Consider the following 22,302-nt stretch of genomic DNA (forward strand, 5'->3'; position numbering starts at 1 on the left):
CAGCAAGGAGAAAAATGGCATCATCATGACTGGATGGATGGATGTGCATTTCCAATGAGCTGCAACTTCACTGTGTGTGAATGGACCTTTGAAAAGACTGCCTGAGTTGGACATTTGCCACTTTTGGAGCAAAATGGCAAGATGACACAGTGGAAAAGACAACTGACTCTCACTGGACTGCTGCAAGGGGAGGGGGATGAGATGAGACCACAGTGGAAGGAGCAGGGGAGAACATGGAGGAAGGCTGTTTAGTGTGGGAAATGAAATTTGAGTTTAGGAAACTGGGAAGAAAAAACGACTGCCTTGCGTGGAGAATTGAAAAGTGTCTGGAGCACGGCAAAGTCCGCAGGCTTTATTTAATGGAAAACTTCCACAACACAGTTCACAATGGCGCAGACTACACACTAAGACGTGGAAACATGACAGACCTGGGAACAGAGGAAACATGAAGCAGAGAGACAGGAGTAACAAACGGCAGCATGAGGAGCAAGAAAATAAACATGACAGAACTAAGCCTATACTAAACATGAGGGTCACAGGAACCAAAAGCTAGAGGACAGGACAGTGACAGATGATAATGAAACATGATAACACACTTGAGAAATGTATTCACATCAAAAAGTCTATCATGTCAGTTTTGCAGCATTTGGCTGAATAAGTGCATGTATCCATGTACACCTCAGAAATCCTCCTGCTGCTACTATCAGCAGTCACATCTAAATCAATACCAGTGGTCGGGTTACACTGGCAGCCAGTTTTCAGATTTTTTGTTGTGTCTCAGGGGAAATGATAATCTGCCTAAGTGTTGCTTTTTATTTAGTTATTTATTATTTTTGAAAGATCATCACTTACGTGTTATCTGTTATTCCATTTTGTACAGTTAAACTTTCTCCTTATTTGTTGTTTAGAGGTGCAGGCTTCTCTCTTAAAACATCATCACCCTGTGCTCTGCTTCACTTGGAAGTAAACATAGTTTCGTACACAGAGAAATGGGAGCGAGGAAATGTGCATGTTTGTTCTGAATGCTTCTGGTTTACTAACATATGCACCGTGGTGACAACAAAGTAGGTTGGCATGCACATTTCACAAATGTGATTTTGCATTTAATTTCTGCGCAGGGTAAAAATATTTCCAGGCAAATATTAGTAAATGAGGCCCATTGTTTCCCCATGTTTCACAGGTAATGTGGTAGTGAAATGGATCACAAGCTTTTTCTCTCCCTCTCCTGACTTTCTCTTCCCATGTTTCTAGTACAAGTTAATCTTGGTTTCATCTTTTGAAATATAATTTTTTGAGAACTGTGTGAAGTCTATTAGATGTTTTCTGGCAAAGTCTAATCTGACTTTCTTGTTCTTCAGTGTAACATCATGTTTGCACCTTGTTGTAAACCCTGTGTTTTTACAAGAGACAAGATGAGAGTTTTATGTCATGGTGGACTCAGACACACAGGCTTTACACCTAAACAACACTGATGACCCTGGATAATAATAACTCTGCTGGAAGTGCAGGGCCAGCTCAGTGTTTCCTATTCTTCTATTACTGTATTAGATACTGCTGAAGTACTGCTGATGTCTTGTTGCAACATGGATAAATAATACTCTGATGTGGTGGAATATTGTTTCACATGTAACCTTTGAGTAAATAGTGAAGTTTTAATTTTGATATTATCCATTCGTTTTTCTCAGTTTTGTAAATAATACTATACTATAATGTAATGCTATAATATGAGGTACTGCTTTGAAAAAAAATTACACATCCACTGAAAAAAGTCAGAATTTCTGCAGTAATTTATGTTTGTTTCTTGGTTTGTGCAAGTTAGTATAGAATAATTCTTTATTCTGTGGCGGACCACTAGAGGGCTCCACTCACACCCAGTGTTGAGGAAATGTGTTGGAGAAGAGGAATAAAGCAGGAGTGAGAACTAAGAGCTCTGTGTCGTCTGTTTACCTCCACAATTCTTGTATTTGTACCAGAAGATAAATGGCAATATCGTGTTTACAGTGAAGTAATAAAGTACACTGTTTAAAAATATTACCCTTTGTCCTGTCATATTTCACATCAAAAATATATATTATGTAAATCTGCTCACGTGTGTTATTTTGTAAAGGAAACCAGACATATAACGGTCAATTCATCTCTCAGGTAAATGTATTTTTATGTGTGTTGTTATCATCATCTTTATTATCATTATTATTATTATTATTATTATTATTATTATTACTAGTAGTAGTAGTAGTATTTTGTATATTTTTTAATTCAGATGTTTGGGAAATTCAGATGTAGCTAAGAAAATTTAAACACTGTGTTACTGAAATGCATATTTAATGCCAATAAAAGGTCTCTATATCCACTAAACAATATCAGCCTAATCCACTCACATTTGGTCATTTATTTCGACTGGAAATGTCTTCTTTTCCTGAAGCAAATATCTGTAATGACGTGCATAAAAACAGTACTTGGAAACAAATCTCACATATTTCTATCATCTTATTTAAAAACCCAATTCAACTTTAAAAAAATAATAAAATAAATCAAAACGGCATGGACAAAGACTACACCACTGCACACATAACTAGAGCACAAACACATAACCACAGCATAAACCAGTGGACCACCCTCTAGTGGATATAAATGTCCTGATGTTCATGAGTTTTTTCTCAGTTTTGTAAACAACACTTTCTTAAATATAAAGTTTTGCTGCATTTTTCATATACCATCAAAATGTAGGCACGAAGACTCAATCAACAATTTTTTTTCCTGAAACAAATATAGCATGCAGTGCCCTCTAGTCACCTGAGATCACATTGCATTTGGTTTCATTATTACTTAAGCACTTTTTTCTGCATGTATATCAGTGGTGACCAGCATGAGGGGTATTTTCTCTCATTTCTCCTGTCGTGATATATTGCACAGTTTCCCTTCTTTACATCTCTAAAAAAGAGCGGAGGAGAAAAAGTCTCAGAAGTACAACACACTGGTTTCTAGAGATTTTACCATTTTTGACACCTATTGTTGTATTTCTTTCTTCAGCACCCACTGCAACACTGTCAAAGGCTATGCAGCAGAAATGATGCTGCGACTTCATTGATGTCCTTTCATGTACAATATGAGAGCATCTTTCATCACCTGTAAAGTATAGATTTGACCATGAAAAGAAAAGAAAACACGCCTGTAAGGTGACCCCGCCCCGTGCCCCGGTCACACACTCTCACCTTCTTGCCAAACCTGAACAAGTAATCGAAAGCCGGTGAAGTGGGAAGAAACTGCGGAAGTTTTATCTGTGCGAAACAGTACATGTAGAGAGTTGAAAATAGCTTTCTGTTAAAATCTGGTATCGGAAATAAACAGAGGAAATCAGCCCCCCCCAAAAATTTTTTGCTATCAATGTATTTGTGTACCTGCCATTTAAACATGCTATTCTACATCTAGCAGCTAGAGGGCGCATTGCGCGCAGTGATATCGAGTAGCGTTTTGGGGCACAGAAGAATAAACCTTCCTGTTGTGAAACTGAACCGCGGTCAAGTGAGCCGTCATTTGTGAGCCGCGGTCAAGCCAGCCGCTTCTTATCCTGCATAAATTTTCTTGCGCGTCTACACTAGTATTTACGGTAGCGCCTTTTCTCGTGCGCGCGCGCGCGAACAATCACACGCGCGCACACAAATTGCAACGGGACAGCCCAATACAACCATCGGGACAGTCTGGTTGCATATTCAAAAATTCATTAAAAATCATCCTTGATAGTTGATGTCCAACTTTCAACACATTCCTCCTCTGGGACACCTACTGTACCTCTGGGCCAAGTTTCATCCAGATCTACTGTAATATTCCTCAGAAACTAAAGGAAACTTGTATTCAATGCAATACAGTCAATACAATAGAATTATGTCACTTTCAAAAATTCATTAAAAATCATCCTTAATAGTTGAGGTCCAACTTTCAACACATTCCTCCTCTGGGACACCTACTGTACCTCTGGGCCAAGTTTCATCCAGATCTACTGTAATATTCCTCAAAAATTAAAGGACATTTATATTGAATTCAAAAATTCATAAAAAATCATCAATAGTTGATGTCCAGCTTTCAACACCGTCTTACTCTGGGCCACCTACTGTACCTCTGGGCCACATTACATCTCAATCCGCTGTATCAATAATTGTTTAATATTAATGGATCAAAAGTGCTGCTGAGAGAGTCATGACAGGGACTATAAAGAGACAGCATATTTCACCCATATTTGCTTGTCTTCACTGACTTCCTTTGAAATGCAGATTTTAATTTTGGAATATTAGGTGTCCTTGTGGTTCCTATAGAATTATAAGATTGAACGGGAATCAGAGTCTTCATCTCTCAGGCCTCTCTCTTCTGTGGATACAGCTCACAATATTAATTCAGAAGACAAACACCCGTCTCAGCTTTTAAGATTAGCCTTAAAACCTTCAGTTTTGACAAATAAAACAGTTAGAGTGGATCAGGACCCTGAATCTTCCCTTGTTTGTGCTGCAATAAGCCTAGGCTCCTGCGGGCTTCTCATGATGTATGAATTTTTTCCTTCTTTGCTCGTTCTGTGTTTATACACCTCTCTGCATTAAATCATTAGTTAGTATGTATCTCTCGCTCTCTTGCTCAGTGTATATGTTGTCCTGTCTCCTTTTCATCAACCTCAGCCAGTCACAGTAGATGGCTGTTTCTCCTTGAGCCTATTTCTGCCAGATGTTTCTACCTTTTCAAATGGAGTTTTTCCTTCCCACTCTCACTAAATGTTAGCTCATATGGGGTAATTAAATTGTTGTTGGTTTTTTTGTTGGTTTTTTTTGTATTATTGTTGTGTTTTTACCCAGCAACATAAAGTGTCTTTAGGCGACTGCTGTTGTGATTTGGTGCTAGATACATAACATTTAATTGCTCACACCAGAATGAATTAAATTGTATAAATTCAAATTATATATTCATTGTGATATACTCCTTGCCTTTGAAATACTTTATTTTCTGTTTTTGGACACCTTTTAAAACAAAATTCAATATTACAGGAACAGAAGTTCTTCTATTTCATGAACTACCAAACTTACTGGTAGTAACACACACATCAACTGGGAGACACCAGGGAACACTTAATTAAGGCACTACTGTAGCTCCTTGTTAAAAATAAGGCCTCAAATCAGAAGTACTTGACCCCGTGGTATAATTCTCAAACACGTAGCCTAAAGCAAATAACTCGTAAGCTGGAGAGGAAATGGCGTGTCACACATTTAGAAGATCATCATTTAGCCTGGAGAAAAACTTTGCTGCTTTATAAGAAAGCCCTCCACAAAGCCAGAATATCTTACTATTCGTCACTGATTGAAGAAAATAAGAACAACCCCAGGTTTCTCTTCAGCACTGTAGCCAGGCTGACAAAAAGTCAGAGCACTGTTGAGCCAACCATTCCTTTAACATTAAGAAGTAATGACTTCATGAATTTCTTCACAAATAAAATTTTAACAATTAGAGAAAAAATTACCCATAATGATCTCACAGATGTAACAGTATCTACAGCTACTTTAAGTACCATTGATATTCATTTAGACTCTTTTTCTCCAATTGATCTTTCTGAGTTAACTTCAATAATTGCTTCCTCCAAACCATCAACGTGTCTTTTAGACCCCATTCCTACAAAACTGCTCAAAGAAGTCCTGCCATTAATTAATGCTTCAATCTTAAATATGATCAACCTATCTCTAATAATCAGCTGTGTACCACAGGCCTTCAAGCTGGCTGTAGTTAAACCTTTACTTAAAAAGCCATCTCTAGACCCAACTGTCTTAGCTAATTATAGGCCAATCTCCAACCTTCCTTTCATATCAAACATCCTTGAAAGAGTAGTTGTCAAACAGCTAACAGATCATCTGCAGAGGAATGGCTTATTTGAAGCGTTTCAGTCAGGTTTCAGAGCTCATCACAGCACAGAAACAGCTTTAGTGAAGGTTACAAATGATCTTCTTATGGCCTCTGACAGTGGACTCATCTCTGTGCTTGTCCTGCTAGACCTCAGTGCAGCGTTCGATACTGTTGACCATAACATCCTATTAGAGCGATTAGAACATGCTGTAGGTATTACAGGTACTGCACGGCAGTGGTTTGTATCATATCTATCTAATAGACTCCAATTTGTTCATGTAAATGGAGAGTCCCCTTCACATGCTGAGGTTAATTATGGAGTTCCACAGGGTTCAGTGCTAGGACCAATTCTGTTTACATTATACATGCTTCCCTTAGGCAGCATCATTAGAAGACATAGCATAAATTTTCACTGCTATGCAGATGACACGCAGCTCTATCTATCCATGAAGCCAGATAACACACACCGATTAGTTAAACTGCAGGAATGCCTTAAAGACATAAAGACCTGGATGGCCGCTAACTTTCTGCTTCTTAATTCAGATAAAACTGAGGTTATTGTACTCGGCCCTGAAAATCTTAGAAATATGGTATCTAAGCAGATTCTTACTCTGGATGGCATTACCTTGGCCTCCAGGAACACTGTGTGGAAACTTGGAGTCATTTTTGACCAGGACATGTCCTTCAACGCACATATTAAACAAATATGTAAGACTGCTTTTTTCAATTTGTGCAACATCTCTAAAGTTAGAAATATCCTGTCTCAGAGTGACGCTGAAAAACTAGTTCATGCATTCATTACTTCTAGGCTGGACTACTGTAATTCATTATTATCAGGATGTCCTAAAACTAAATGAAAGGCCTTCGGTTAATCCAAGAGTCCTGACAGGGACTAGAAAGAGAGAGCATATTTCTCTTGTTTTGGCTTCCCTTCATTGGCTTCCTGTTAAATCCAGAATTGAATTCAAAATACAAGGTCTTAAATAATCAGGCCCCATCTTATCTTCATGACCTTGTAGTACCATATCACCCTATTAGAGCATGTCGCCCTCACACTGCAGGCTTACTTGTTGTTCCTAGAGTATTTAAAAGTAGAATGGGAGGCAGAGCCTTCAGTTTTCAGGCCCCTCTTCTGTGGAACCAGCTTCCAGTTTGAAATCAGGAGACAGACACTATCTCTACTTTCAAGATTAGGCTTAAAACTTTCCTTTTTGCTAAAGCATATAGTTAGGGCTGGACCAGGTGACCCTGAATCCTCCCTTAGTTATGCTGCAATAGACGTAGGCTGCTGGGGGACTCCCATGATGCATTGAGTTTTTCCTTTTCGGTCACCTTTCTCACTCACTATGTGTTAATAGACCTCTCTGCCCTGAATCATACTTGTTATTAATCTCTGGCTCACTTCCATAGCATGTCTTTTATCCTGTTTTCCTTCTCTCCTACCCCAACCGGTCGCAGCAGATGGCCCTGAGCCTGGTTCTGCCGGAGGTTTCTTCCTGTTAATGGGGAGTTTTTCCTTCCCACTGTCGCCAAAGTGATTGCTTATAGGGGATAATATGTTTGTTGGTTTTTTTCTCTGTATGTATAATTGTAAGATCTACCTTACAATATAAAGTGCCTTGAGGTGACTGTTGTTGTGATTTGGCGCTGTATAAATATAATATAGTATAATATAATATAATAGAATAGAATAGAATAGAATAGAATAGAATAGAATAGAATAGAATAATGTACTTCAGACCGGGAGATTGGCAAAATGTATAAATAAGATGGCGATTAGGAGAATTGGAGACAGCTGCGTAACACAGCAGGGATACATTGGGAATAAGAAGACAGTGGAAGTAAGACTCAACACAAGAAAGAGACAAGAGGCCACCAAACTAAAACCCAGACTAAGACACACGAGCTTGACACAGACAAAACCATAAACAGGCATGAAGACAAGACTGACTTTAACACTAGAGTGTTTTCACAAGTGTTCCATCCACTTGTGGAACGCTGAAGAAGAACTACACTAAAAAGCAATATGGAACTGAAAACAAAAGAATACATAATGTAAACATATCATCAAATAATCCAGGATTCACAAACAATGATATGATGAACAGAACTATAAAGAACAAAACTGAGAAATGCTTGGTAAACTGACCAAGGACTATGTCATCCTGTCATTTTTTTAATATCATAGTTAATGTGTCCTGATTTGTAGATAGTGCCATCTTACAAATAGCAGGAAATCCAACTGGGTGACAAGCCAGAGTTGTTTGCCCACACACCCACTGACTAGAAAAAGGGTCCAGGACTCTTCTAGCTGGGATACAGGCATCAAAGAAAAAGATTTAAACAGATAGAAAGTCATCAGGAAGGCATTGCCTGTTGTTGCTGCTGCTGTCAGACTTTTTAATTCATCCACTTGTGTCAGACACATATTGAACAGGAATAAACATGACTCACTGCACTCTCTCACTTTGCATGCCACAATATTTGCTTAGACACCTGTATGCTTATATTGTTTATTATATCCCAGAAACATTAATGTTAATACTTGTGTTCCTACGTCTATATTTAAGTTTATTTTCACATCTCTATATTAATCTATTTATAGCTCCATTCCCTCACTTCATTTTATACAATTGCTTTGTTCCTGCATGAGAGCTATTTAAAGTGGTTTCACACACAGTGCCTCCAGATGAATACAGAGCAGTTCTGGACAGCAGAGGCTGGAGAATGGTATTGCTCTCTGTGTGAAAAATAACTACTTATTTGAAATGAAGACGAATGTATGTTGTCAAGGCAAAAAAATGTTTTTTGTATTAAACGGTGGATTGCATAATGACTGAAAATGTAATGTACTGTTTATAAGATTGGGGAAACCTGCAGTCAGCTGAGACCGAAGAAGTCACTTGGATGAGTGACAAAACTTTTCTCCCACTGAAAACGCTACGTCCAGATGAACAGAATCAAACTTTGGGGATTTAATTACCTGGATGATTGAGCATGCATCAAGACATTCTCCGTGTTGTTTTTGAATTCTCTGTCTCCTTATGAATAATGTATATAATGTTGAATAATTTCATGTAAATTTAAGTCTTATTAACAGAAACTGAGGAAAGAATATAATTTGTTTTTACACTTTTTGATACTTAGATATGGGGATTAATAGATGTATTGCAAATGTGACTGTGGACAAAAGCATTCGGGTTTTCCCAAACCATAAACCCTGGATGACCAGCGAGGTCTGCACACTCCTCAAAGCCCACGATACCGCCTTTAGGTCAGGTGACATGAATTTTTGAATATGCAACCAGACTGTCCCGCTTTGGGCTGTCCCAAAGCACTCTAATTGTACGCGTGCATATCTGAGTCCGCGCGCGTGCATGTGTGAGTGCGTGCACGCGTGTACTTATGCGCGGGTCTATGCTTTCGATCGGGAAATAAGGAGAAAAGGGGATGCCGTAAATGCCGGTGTAGAAGCGCAACAAAATTAATGCGACGGAAAAGAGGCGGCTGGCTTGACTGCGGCTCACAAATGACGGCTCACTTGACTGCGGTGAAACAGACATGAGCTCAACGTGTGTCCCTTTTTCTGTTCTTTATCACAGGTTAGTAAATGCATTTAAATGAATGTATACTGCAGACCTTACAAGTAGAGGATGTTGGTTGTGTGGGTAATGAGCGCAACTTCTAAAGAAATGGGTTCAGTCTGAGTTGTGTCTGAATTGTGGGTTAAGGTTGCAGGCTAAATTAAGCTAATACTAATGGACTTGGTTAATGTGGAATAATGTGTGTGTGTGTGTGTGTGTGTGTGTGTGTGCGGGGGGGAGCTAATCTAACCTCTGAGAGACTGAACCATTATGTATTATGCACTCTGCTAAGTGGGTTTTATACTATGTCTTATTTTTCTGGTTAATGTTGTGGTTAGAAGAACAATTTTGTGGTTTAATACCAAAAACAATTATAGAGTGTTAAAAGGAAACTTATTGACCAATGGTGACTGCATAGTAGTAGTGAAAGTGGTTAAAGGAGCATTGAACTCTATATAGTTTGTAGGTTGTATAACAATAGTAAATGTGTTTGTTTATGTCAAAGACATTATTTTTTTGGGAAAGAGTGACATGGTTATAAAAAGGGAAGTTTTGTCAAAGTTTTGTTGAGAGATTAATACAGTCTCTGGCTCAGGAAACTGTGGCCATGTACTGTAAATTGGACCGAAGCAGAAGGCCATTTCTTTGCACAGAGTGGTGATACCTGAAGCTGTTCTAAGATGTGAAGAAGAATAAACCTTCCTACTGTGAAACGTGTGTCCCTTTTTCTCTTCTTTATCACAGCACCACGCGTTGTTGAACAGGAAACCCGTCTTGGGAGGCAACATAAACCTTTTTCTCTTTACTATAACGAGCTATGGTTTGCATACACGGACTAAATATCAATTTTGAAAATAAAACTGTCTCACTCTCTCTCTCTCTCTGGACACACACACACACACACACACACGTTTTGTGAGGCCTAATAACGATCAACAGTATTTAAAAGTCCAGGACCTGAGAAATGAGAGAAAATGTTCCCAAATTACAAGCAAAATGTTGTTCTCTGTTTTTCTACTCCGTCTTTTCTAATCTATCCGATATAAAATGTTATCTGTAATATAGTTTTATGATGATTGTAGTGAAAGCTACAATGAATTGGTTCCTTATAAAATACTTTAAGAGCACTGTAGGGGTTTTATCGTGTAGGATTTTAGGCCCTTTCTCCCAAATTACTATATTTATTATTAAAATCCAGATCGAAAATACAAATACTTCATTACTTTATTTGAGTATTTATCACTTTTTACATTTAGTGCCTACATTTTAACATGAACTGTGCTCCTGTTCTCCTCCTTACATTTTAAAAACAGACTGGTTACTTTAAATTTAACATATTTTGCCTTTAAACATTTCTTTTGTATTCTTCTCACATTTGGGTAGATAATGAAATAAAATTTCACAAATGATGGACAAGTCCACTGAGAACCCCAGCAATGACACGGTGTCCACCAAGAGCAACAAATCCATCAAGAGCGATGAGAAGACGCCGACTGAAGGTGGCATAAATGTGGGCATGATGGAGAAGTTTAGAAGGAGCTTCCGGCTTCCAACACGCAATCTTCGTCACCTAGTGAGTACGTAAGCAGAGGCAGAGGCATCCGGTGGAAGAAAAAACACTGCTCAGTAGACCATTTAACACTTTATTACTTCTAGAAGGGAGATGCGTCCTGTAAGACATGCTGCCGCGGATCTCAAAATGGTGGTGTGCCCCTAACAGTTTTATTACAGAAGCTCTCTCACTCTAGTCTAAACAACAGTGTCTCAGTAACTTTCCACTAGAGATGGTCCCCTCTTGTCTACATTTTCCCAGGCAAGCGTGAGCGAGAGTCTGCTGCTTTCTACTCCCCAAGGACACATGGTCTCATGCCTTTATTTTTCAGGGCTGTGTCCACTTAATACTACACTATATAACTTTATAACACTTATTATTAATAAAAAGCATAGCATTATTGAGGCACTGTAAATTATTTAATCCCAACAAGCATTAATAGTATTAAAGACTGGAGATAAATCAACCAAGAATAAAATCGAATGCTGGCCAAATAAAGCTGCTATTTGTATTTAGTAGTGTAACATTAACATTTATGAGTTACTATTTTGCCCCCTCATTTTCTTGGGAAGCTGTAAAACAAAATAACAAAAAAAATCATCACAGTTTTCTGAATCCTGATCTGATGCCTTCAAGTAACATTTTTAACCTGGGCAAGAATCAGTTAAGTTAAAAACATATTTAATGAATGATAAGAGAATAACTTTGCCTCACCAAAATGGAAATTTTTTGCAAATATAGAATATTTCCAGGATGTAATTGCTATCTTAAACATGCAGTGCAGAAAGTAAATCACATATAATTATTCATTCATAATACCAAGGCAATGATGCAAGAAAGTTGGTTTCTTTACAATAAAAGCACATGTGAAATTGGCTATATTATTAAATGCTTGTATTCATTTAGGTGTGACACTTTGAAGACGTATTTGATTGCTGGCTGACCAGCATATATTAACAACTAAATATATATTGTTAATGCATGGATTGTTACCCCTGTCTTTACTATAAAAAAACTAAAAAGCCCTATTATCAGCTTTCACAATTAAGATAATGCAGTCATGAAAGAACAAACCAAAGTGGCTAAAATCTGCACACTTACAAATGATTTTGTCTCTGCAAAATGTTCTCTGCAGTGCCCTGGCCATAGTTGTCAGGGTCTAGAGTCATCTGACTCCGTGGTTAGGTTTTGCCTATTCTTCTCTTTGTTTTTATTCTTTGTCATGGGTTCGGCTTTGTATTTCATGCCTGCCACAGCTACACATGACAATAGTGGGCAAAAAATAAAAAAAAAATTTCTGCATTGAGTTCACAACAAAAAGTAATGCTGATGCTTGTCTGTGGAACGTGGGGAAAAACAAAACATTGAAATCATGTCTGCATTCTGTTATTCAAACTTCATTAAACTGTGTGCTTTTTTGTTTCAGATCCCAGTAATACTGTTAAGACAGAGTTTTCTTTTAGACGGAAAGGGGACAAGGATAGACGCTCCCCGATAGTAGGTGGGGAGTACAAATATTTGTTTATTTGTTGAACCCCATGTTAATATCCTTGGCATAAGTTGAATTACAATTATTTTCATTTTATTCAATTATGTGTATTTAGTACATGTGCAGCATTCATTTCACTGTTTAGGAAGATTTGTTTAGATGCTTAGTGATAAATATCAAGAGAACCCCAGAGAGCCTGGGTGATTCATCTATAAAATAGTACTGATAATCTAAAAGAAATTCAAAGATTTGTCTTTGTTTTTGTCTATCAGAGAAACCTAATTTTGAGGAATACCTTGAAATGCAAGCCTTTTGTGAGGCCACTCAGCAACTGATAGACAGGGAGAAACATCTGTTTTGGGAGACAGCTGAGGCTAACAAGGAAGCAGTAGAAAAGCTTGCTGCAGACCATAAAGCCCTTGAAGAGCGTATAGAGCACACTGTGCAGCAGAGTCTTTCTCTCAGCAGTGAGGAAGCATCAGTGTCTGCTCTGAAGTCTGCAGTGAAAGCCATCAACCTTGAGGAAGAGCAGGACCAGCTGTGGAGACAAAGATGCCAGACTCCACCAGCCTGGAGGCCCAAGAAATGGAAGGAGCACCATGACAAAGTGCTCCATGAATTAGTGTATAGTCGTTTGGAGAACCCATCGAGCCCCACTGGTGACCAGGTGAACCTGTCCTCGATCCAGGCAGACATCCAGTCCATGGGCAGGCAGCTGAAGGAGGACCTGCAGTGGGTGGTGGAGGTGGTGAAGAACTGCTACCCACCAGAGATGGACATCTGTAACTTTTATGCAAGACTGTACCATCAAACTTTCAGCGCAAGACTCAAAAACATTGCAGACTTTGTTCTGGATGACAAGGACTGCAGTTTCCTCCTGCGATGGGTGAAGGAGTTTTATCCAGGGTAAGCCACCAGTTCAATTATTGTTTGAAGTAGCATCTTTCTGTGCCTAAACATGATGATGTCTGTCAGTGTGAGGTCCTTCACTGATCCTTGAAGAATAAATACCTGAACAATTACAGACAGATAGTGAATAATAATACAAATGTAACGGCTAATTTCTTGTTTTCTTAATGTGCAAAATAAAATGTCATTTTTGTAGACTAAACACAACGTGGAGTGTTTATAGAAACTCATGTGTTATCTGCTCTGTGTACCAGAATCCTTGAAAAACCTGAGCTGGCCAGTAATATCAATACTGAAGCGCTGGGAAACCTGCTTCCTGACGAGTTACTGAAACCTCTGGAGGAGCAGTACCTCAGCAAAGAACAGGTAACACAGTGTGTCTAAGACGTGTATCCAGTTAATCAGTATGGGCATTGCAGGGCTTAAAGTGAGATTTGCAAATCCAGCATCAAAGTGTTGCTGGTTTAATTTTTTTGAACATAATATTGTAGATGTAATTGTTACTGTCAGTAATTAAATCTTTACACATGAAAGCAGTTTAAAAGTGGCAGCTGTGCGTTGTTGTGTGTTTAGAGCGACCTGATGATTTATATTGGCCGAGTATTGGATGAAGCGAAGAAAGAGTGGGATCAAGGAAAGGAGCCGACAAGAGATGATGGTTGCTACATCAGTCCTGTGGCCTATGATGTCATCCAGGTAGAGTTGCTGCAACAACATAATATTAAAGAGGCTGAAATTGATGCTTTTATAAAAATGTATTAATATCAAGTCAATTCAAGTCAAAAAAACTTTATTTATCCCCAAGGGGTAATTAAGATAGATATAAAGTGAAAGGCGTCACTTGTGGTGGCCAACTTCAAGAATTCTTATAGTGAAGCTTGAATTTGTCGACTTCTAATTGTTGACCACGATGAGAGGCTTTGAATAAATTGTTATGTCAGAACTGTGCAATAAAATTGTTGTGGTGAAGCAATGACGTAACATTGTTTTGATCATAGGAGAACAAAATGTACAGAATGAAATTTATTCTGTTGTTCACTTTAGAACTTTCCAAAGAAGTGCAGACAAATATTTTCAGCCTGCTGCACATATTAACCAAACTGAAAAAGACTTTGAGAAACTTTGAGAAAAAGATTAACAAACAAAGAAAGCACCGTCATTTTTGTTTCGGTCATTTATAGAAACTCATTTACTGTCAGATCAGAGTCACAGTTTCAAACCCTCCCACTGTTCTGTAGCTTAATCACTTGGGTTAGTCACTAACATTGTAAAGCACTGGGTTTGGTTCCTGGTGTTAGTTTAACTGGATCTGAAAATGATGGAAGTGCATTGCTGTGTAAAGTGCTTTGGGTACTTAAAACTGCCACTGATTTGCCAATCCATTTGTCTTCAGTTTATCAACGGCATCGTGACATCAGCACATATAACTGTAAGAGACCCGCACAAGGCCCAGAAAATAACATCCAACCTGACAGACTTCATGCAGAGGTAACAAGGCTTCACAAGGCTGTCTTTTAAACATTGTCATTTAAAAAATACCTGTAGGTTTTATGTTTCGTGATAACAAGACAATAAAAGTGAAAACTCTTCTCAACCTTCTGCAGGTATCAAAATTTTCATGAAGACGTCATTAAGCAAAACAAGCCACGCAGCAAAGCTTTCATAAAGGCAAACCTCAGCTGTGTCAAACAGTTCAGGTATGTTTCTGATCCAGTTAGATGGAGATAAAATTATAATTTTACCTTCATCATAACAGGTGAATACATCATTGTGAGCTGATGTGTCCTGTGTGGTCTGTCTAAAGGGACTTCCTTGTGGACCGCGATCTATTCCCAGAGGATGTGCGGGAAAACTGTTTGCGAGGTCTGACTGAGATGAAACAGTCTGCATACACTTATTTATTAAAACCTGTGCACAAGATCCTCAAGGTAAGTTCTTTAGAACTGCAGATATCAATAATCCTCAGGAGTACTTAAAACCTAACATGTCTTAATCAAAGATTTTAAAAACTGTTATTTGTTCCTCACACAGCCACACTACCAGAAGGTGGGAACCAGTGACTGGCTGATGAATAACACGTTTGAGGAGCTGCTGAATAGCACTGAAGAAGAGCTTCAAGAACTTCAGGGTTCGAGTCAGTCCTCTTACCAGGTAAAAGGATGAAACTTTATAATGGATTGAATGGCCATTATTGCCTTCATTGTCAACTTTTTAGTAAAAGGATTATGATGCGCTCTGACTACTTATATACTTGGGCTAAATTCAGGAGCTGATTGGTCAGCTTCACCAGGAAGTGACAGAAGAATATGTCCGGAGGCTCCTGAAAGGAGAGGTCAAACTGAAGGACAGCAATCAGCAGCAGAAGGCTTACGAGACTGTGAAAGAAAATGCAGAGAAACTGCACGAGCTGTTTGCCAAAATGGTGAGACTTACCTTCACTGCACACTTTAGCTGAGACATGAATAAAACCTACAAGTGGTCAGACTTCTGCTGAGCTGTGGAAAAAAGAATCAGCTCAGTTTCACATGTATTTGGTTTGGAATTTTCAATTAAAAATAATTTGATTAAAAAGATTTATAAAATTGAAAAGGCCATTCAGAGGAGTTGGCTAAAATGGGATTAAGATTAGGATTCAACTTTGTCATTACACATGTTGTTACATCTCCTCGAGGGCAGGAGGGGATAACACAACAACTCTGGAAACCCGGTACAGGTGTTATAAAAAAGTTTAATGGTAGCGTTCTCACAAAATAAATAACCCAAATTCAAACAACAAATGTGGGGGAGAAAGGGACAGTTAGGTTGTGCCAAAAAAACCACCAAAAAGACAAAACCAAAACTTAGCTGAGCTATTATCCTAGAAAAACAAAAACAGGGGGAAAAGACCCTAAACCTCAACTCAAAACAAGCTCAAAATTACATGGGTGGCACCAACCTACTTACCTAGTGTTTCTAACAAAAGACTCTACGTGAGTAAGTGTATGGGGTCCCCAAACTTATCTAGTCCACTTTACTCCCACCACAACCATCAAACAAAAGAAATACAGCAGAGGCGCTTTACACATGTGCCAAACAATTCAAAGGAGGGAAGAGAGCCACGCCCAGCCACAGGTGAGTCTCCTTATCAAGGTGTGCACTCCTGGTTTGTCCAATCAGAGCCTCCTTCCTCCAATTAGCTGGAGATCCCCAAATTGACACCAGCCTGCAGTCTGTGTACCTAAGGGAATGGCAAATAAAAGGAGAGGGAAAGAAAACATGTAGCCTTCAGACACGTAACACATGTATAAATACGGTAACGAAATACAGTTTGCATCTAATCAGAAGTGCAAGAGTAGTAAGTGCAATAAGAGCAGTTACACACAGATAAATTAAGCAAATATACAGATGTAGAGAAGAAATATACACATATACTACAGGCAAATGTACAGATATACTGATATATACAGATAAGGATACTATAAAGGGTGGAATAGTTATGAACAGATTATGTACAGAGAGACCAGATATACAGATGATCTATACTGCTATACACACGGGCAGATATACAGATGTACTATGAACAAATATACAGATTTGCTAAATATATACAGATCTGCTACATGTATAGCGATGAACTGGTGTGAGGTAAACAGATCTACAGAGTCCTATGAATATATCTAAAGCAGTGGGAGCGTAGCGCTCTGTACAGACTATAATAGTGAACAGTGTAAGCACTATAACAGAGACTATACTATGTCAGTGTCCTAAACTATAGCAGCACCCATTGTAAGCATATGGGGAATGTTGAGAATGAATGACAGTCATGATCATGGTCATTGGGAGGGATAAGGGGGTGTGGATGGAGAGTGAGTGTGGATGGAAAGGTTCAGCAGGGGACTGAGTTCAGTAGGGTCACAGCTGTAGGGAAGAAGCTGTTCCTAAACCTGCTGGTTTTAGTCTGTAGGGTCCTGTAGGGTCTTCCGGAGGGGAGGAGCTGGAAGAGTTTATAGGCAGGATGAGAGGAGTCCCTGAGAATAATGCATGCTTGGCGTAGACATGTCTTCTTGTGGACATCCTCAATAGCAGGAAGTGGAGTCCCTGTGATGCGCTGGGCAGTTTTCATCACCCGCCTTGCAGTCAGCAACAGAGCAGTTCCCATACCAGACTGTGACACAGTTGGTCCTAAAGCTCTCTATCGCACAGTGGTAGAAGTTACCATAATGTCAGTAGACAGGTGGTTCTTCTTCAGTGTCCTCAAGAAAAAGAATCTCTGATAGGCCTTCTTGACCAGGCTGGAGGTGTTAGTTGACCAGGACAGATTTTCAGGGATGTGGGTCCCCAAGAATTTGAAGCTGGAGACCCGCTCAACGGCTGTGCCATTTATGTAGATGGGGGCATGGGTGTCTCTCTTCTCTCTCCTGAAGTCAACAATGAGCTCTTTTGTTTTTGCTGGTATTCAGAAGCAGGTTATTAGCAGCGCACCACACAGCTAGTTGCTTTACCTCTTCCCTGTTGCCAGACTCATTGTTGTAACTGATGAGACCAATCATTGTGGTGTCATCTGCAAACTCATCTATGGACTTGGATCCATACGTCGGTCTGCAGTCATGGGAGAAAAGGGAGTAGAGGAACAGGCTCAGCACACAGCCCTGTGGAGTGCCAGTGTTGAGTGTGATGGTGGTAGAGCAGATATGGCCTGGAGGTGAGGATCCAGTGTGGGGGGCAAGCATGTCTTGAGGTGTGCCAGGACCAGTTGCTCAAACAATTCATAACTATGGGCATGAGTGCAACAGGGCAATAGTTGTTCAGGTATATGGGTGATGAGTGTTTCAGCACTGGCACGATGGAGATGGTCTTGAAGCATGCTGGTATTACTGCCTGGGCAAGCGACAGGTTAAAGTTGTCTGTGAAGACCCCTGCAAGCTGCTCAGCACATGCTCGAAGCACACGTCCTGGAATGCCATCAGGGCCAGCAGCTTTGCGAGCATTGATATTGCTTAGAGTGTTACGGACATCTATGGTGGTAAGAGTAAGGTTATGGCAGTCGTCAGGGGGTGGGGTTTTGGCAGGCTTTTCCTTGGTGTCCTTGTCAAAACGAGCCTAGAAGTCATTTAGGAAGGACACATACATCGCTGTCTGTGTGGAATTGCTCGGCTTGTAGTCAGAGATGGCCTGAATGCCCAGCCACATGCGTCGTGAGTAAGAGTTGACAAAGTGTTCCTCCACCTTCAGCTTGTAGCTGTGCTTTGCCTTCTTGATGCCCCTCTTCAGTTCTGCCCTGGATGTACTGTAGGCTTGAGCGTCTCCTGATCTGAAGACATTGTTACGTGCCTTTAGTAGAAGCCTCACTTCCTTGTTCATCCATGGGTTCTGATTAGGGTACAATGTAATGTGCTTTTTTGTGGTAACGCTCTCAATTGTGGTGTTGATGTAGTCCAGTACTGAGAGTCTATGTTGACGTGAGAGCCACAGGTTGTCTGAGAGGTAAAAATGCTCCAGTCCATATTTTTAAACCTATCCTAGAGTACATAATCTAGTCCCACTGGCCACACTTTAAATGTTTTCACTGATGGTTTCACATGGTTGATGAGTACTGACACTGATGAGTACACGGTTGAATACTTGGGGGTGAAAAACAAAGAAAGGTAATCAGACTGTCCCAGGTAGGAGAGGGGCGTTGCCATATAAGCTCCCACAATGTTTCTATACACATGGTCCAGGGTTTTATCCCCTCTTGTGTGGCAGGAGACATGCTGTCACCCGCTACAATAAATGCAGCCTCACGGTGTGCAGATTGTTGTTTGCTAATGGCCACATGGAGTTCGTTTATAGCAAGCTTGTCATTAGCATTCGGTGGGATACATCAGCCTCCAAGGCTGGACATAGAAGAAATACACTCCAATTCTTAAGAACAAAAGTGTGACTAATAGAAAATGATGGACCAAATGGTCTCTATATAAGTTACATTATGAGTGAAAGGCATGATTTCTATGAAAGTCTGATAATCACTTTAGAGCAGAAACAATGTTCAACAATGTGCCATCCTTATTTTTGATTTTGATTTTCCCAACGTTTTTCCACTTTTTGCAAATATACCCATGTCAGAAAAGAAAAATTTTTTTTATCTGTAACTTTAAAATTAATATTTTAAACATAGATTTTACATGGAGCAAAACATGGTAGAAATGAAGGAAAACCCTCCATTAAAGGACCACTGAACTCCACCTGTAGTTACAAATGTATCAAAGATCTGACCATTGATTGAGGACTACCCAGTGCATAAATAGATCTTGAGAAATTCCAGTGCAATAGCTCCAGAAGGAAATACATGATTATTCCAAAAACAGCAGTTATGTTAATTACAGTTTGGGGAAACTTGCAGATTAAACTGACGTCACTGATTTGTCTTCACAGGGATCCAAACAAGACTGGTTAAAGGAAATCCTGACCAAGATGGCAGAAGTGCTAAAACTCCAAGATATTCCTGCCATACAGATGCAAATTGTTTCACTGGGATCTGCTTATCCCGACCTCAGGTAACTTTTGAACTGACTCAGACATAGTTTAATACAAAAACATACAGAGTATAACTCATTCAAAACGTAATATGCTCTCATTTTTTTAGCCTGTTGTATCAACTGTAACATAAACAATAAGGACAGAACTATATCATGATAAGAACTTTGTGAGACATTAGGCCAGGATAAACAATCATAGTTTTCAGAGAGATCTGAGGGAAAACAGGAAGCAGACTGAGCGAAACATCTTAATTAGTTTCAGATATATCTTGTGAGCAGGATGAGGTACATTCATGGGAACTAACATGAGCTAAAAGTAGATGTGCTGCCTTTCTATTTTACATTACCAGTTTCACTGATAGTGCACTGAAACAGAAAGCTAAATAAAACGTGCTGGCATTAGAGAAGCAGCAGCAGCTGTGTGTAGATTAAGTCAATAATGCTGTTAATTAGAGTTAAAAGGAGGATTTCTTCCAAATGTGGCACCAGAAACCAAACTGTCTCGTTCTTGTTTTATTTCTAACCTTAAAGAAACAGGGGAAAAGTGAACCAGGAGATGTAAACACTGCTCTTGATAGCACTCATGTATGTTTATGCTGAATAAGAGTTTTATGGAAGAGTTATTTGGTAAAACTAGTTCATATTCGGAGAATCACATGCATTTGAGGCACGGATCCATTTCAGTAAGAGCTCCACCTATTGTCACATTTCCAACAGGGGTGGACTGAGACATTTTCCATCTCCCCTCTTCTCAGCAATTTAAATAGGTGTGGTAAAGTGTTAATGACAGCTGTTAGTGTTTGCAGGAAGGATGTGTGTCAGGGGCAGAAAACTGGCTACAGACAGAAAAAGACATAACATGGCAATGAAAAAAGTCTTGATGGGATCAGTGAAGTTATAACTTCTGCTGTTATTCTTATGTTGAAAGTGAAATAAAACATTGCAGATTATATTTAGCTAAAAAAAAATGCTCAAACTCATTTCTTTATATTTTTTCTTTTCTATATCAAATGTGGCAGCTTTCACATGACAATCCTTTTTTTTCACAGTCTCTGACTTTACATAGAGAAAATCATTACTTTTCTTTAACTCTTTCTTCTTTCTGTCACCAACAGTGAAAAACATGTTTCGGCTCTGCTCAGACTCAAGACAAACCTCTCCAAAGCCGACAGGAAAATCGTCAAAACCACTCTGTCGGACACACTGAAAGAGAGCCGTGCTGATCCTGGAACCCGGAAGTTTTTCTCCAAAGTTGAAGTGAGATGAGCCGCACATTTGCTTCTTAGAGTATCACTGACTGAGAGTTTGGTTGCACAGCAGCAATATTATTGTGTATTATATTGTGTCACAGTCTCTCTGTAAAGACATACAGAGTGAATGCCATGGAAAAACCTTCATATGTTACTTAGACTGAAATCCCTATTATACGCAGACTCTGTGATGGTGAATGCTTGTTGTAATTACTATAGTCAATAATGTCAATAATGCTGTTAATTAGAGTGAAAAGGAGGATTTCTTTCAAATGTGGCACTGGAAACCAAACTGTCTAGTCCTTGTCTTATTTCTAACCTTAAACGAAAAGGAGAAAGGGAATCAGGAGACATAAACACTGCTCTTGATAGCACTCACATAAAGACTGACTGTGTGTCTGAAAGTATCAAGTATCATTTTTATTTTTTTTAATTATTATGGGGAGTTATTTGGAAAAACTAGTGTATGTCATGTTCCTTAGTCATTTGACCCAGCGTTTTGAATTTTATGTATTTTGATTTTTATGTTTAAGTTCATGTAGTCATCTTTAGCTCATCTATTTTAAGTTGCCTAGGTTGCCCAGTTAAAGTTTATTTTCTGTTATATTCCCTTTGTGTCCTCGCCTCATGTGTTTATGTCTCCCATGCCCATCATGTGTTTTAGTAATGTCTTGGTCTCCCATCTTCTTCTCTTGTTTACATGTTTTCCCTCATGACTCTTTCCATCCGTCATGTGTTTTTCCACAGCCATCCTGTTCTGTGCTTGGTTATGTCTGTCTCATCTCCAGTTCCCTTTTTCCTATGTGTGTATTTATAGTGTTCCTCATCAGTTCTTCACGTTGAGTCCGCGTGTCTTAGGCTACGTTCACACTGCAGGTCTCTGCAGGAGCAAGTTATTTGTTATTTACATGTGGCCTAATACTTATCCTTATTGCTGTTTTAGAGAGGAGCGGTGCTTCGAAGGATAGTTGCAGATTTTTGTCAGAATCTGCAGATTACAGTACAAATAAAATGTTCACGTTTCTCCAACGTTGTCTTCCCAACAGTTTCACTAACATCTACACGGGATTGCCAGGAGGCGTTCACGATGTCTTCTCCGGCGCTGATAATTAGCGTCTGTCTTGTGTCAGTGACGTAAAAGACAGAT

General features: G+C 39.3%; 1 protein-coding gene across 1 annotated transcript; it reads left to right on the forward strand.

The window, feature by feature from the left end:
* The first annotated feature begins 10,856 nt into the window (after nucleotides 1-10,856).
* LOC116329034 (tumor necrosis factor alpha-induced protein 2-like) lies at nucleotides 10,857-21,986 on the forward strand. Its single transcript, XM_039603693.1, has 12 exons — nucleotides 10,857-11,035; nucleotides 12,437-12,511; nucleotides 12,772-13,405; nucleotides 13,663-13,774; nucleotides 13,982-14,104; nucleotides 14,802-14,896; nucleotides 15,013-15,105; nucleotides 15,213-15,336; nucleotides 15,440-15,559; nucleotides 15,675-15,830; nucleotides 19,802-19,923; nucleotides 21,021-21,986. The coding sequence occupies exons 1-12, from the start codon at nucleotides 10,864-10,866 to the stop codon at nucleotides 21,169-21,171; spliced, it is 1,977 nt and encodes a 658-aa protein (XP_039459627.1). The 5' UTR covers nucleotides 10,857-10,863; the 3' UTR covers nucleotides 21,172-21,986.
* The last annotated feature ends 316 nt before the right edge of the window (nucleotides 21,987-22,302 follow it).

This window comes from Oreochromis aureus, linkage group 19 (genome assembly GCF_013358895.1).
Source record: "Oreochromis aureus strain Israel breed Guangdong linkage group 19, ZZ_aureus, whole genome shotgun sequence".
Classification (NCBI taxonomy): Eukaryota; Metazoa; Chordata; class Actinopteri; order Cichliformes; family Cichlidae; genus Oreochromis; species Oreochromis aureus.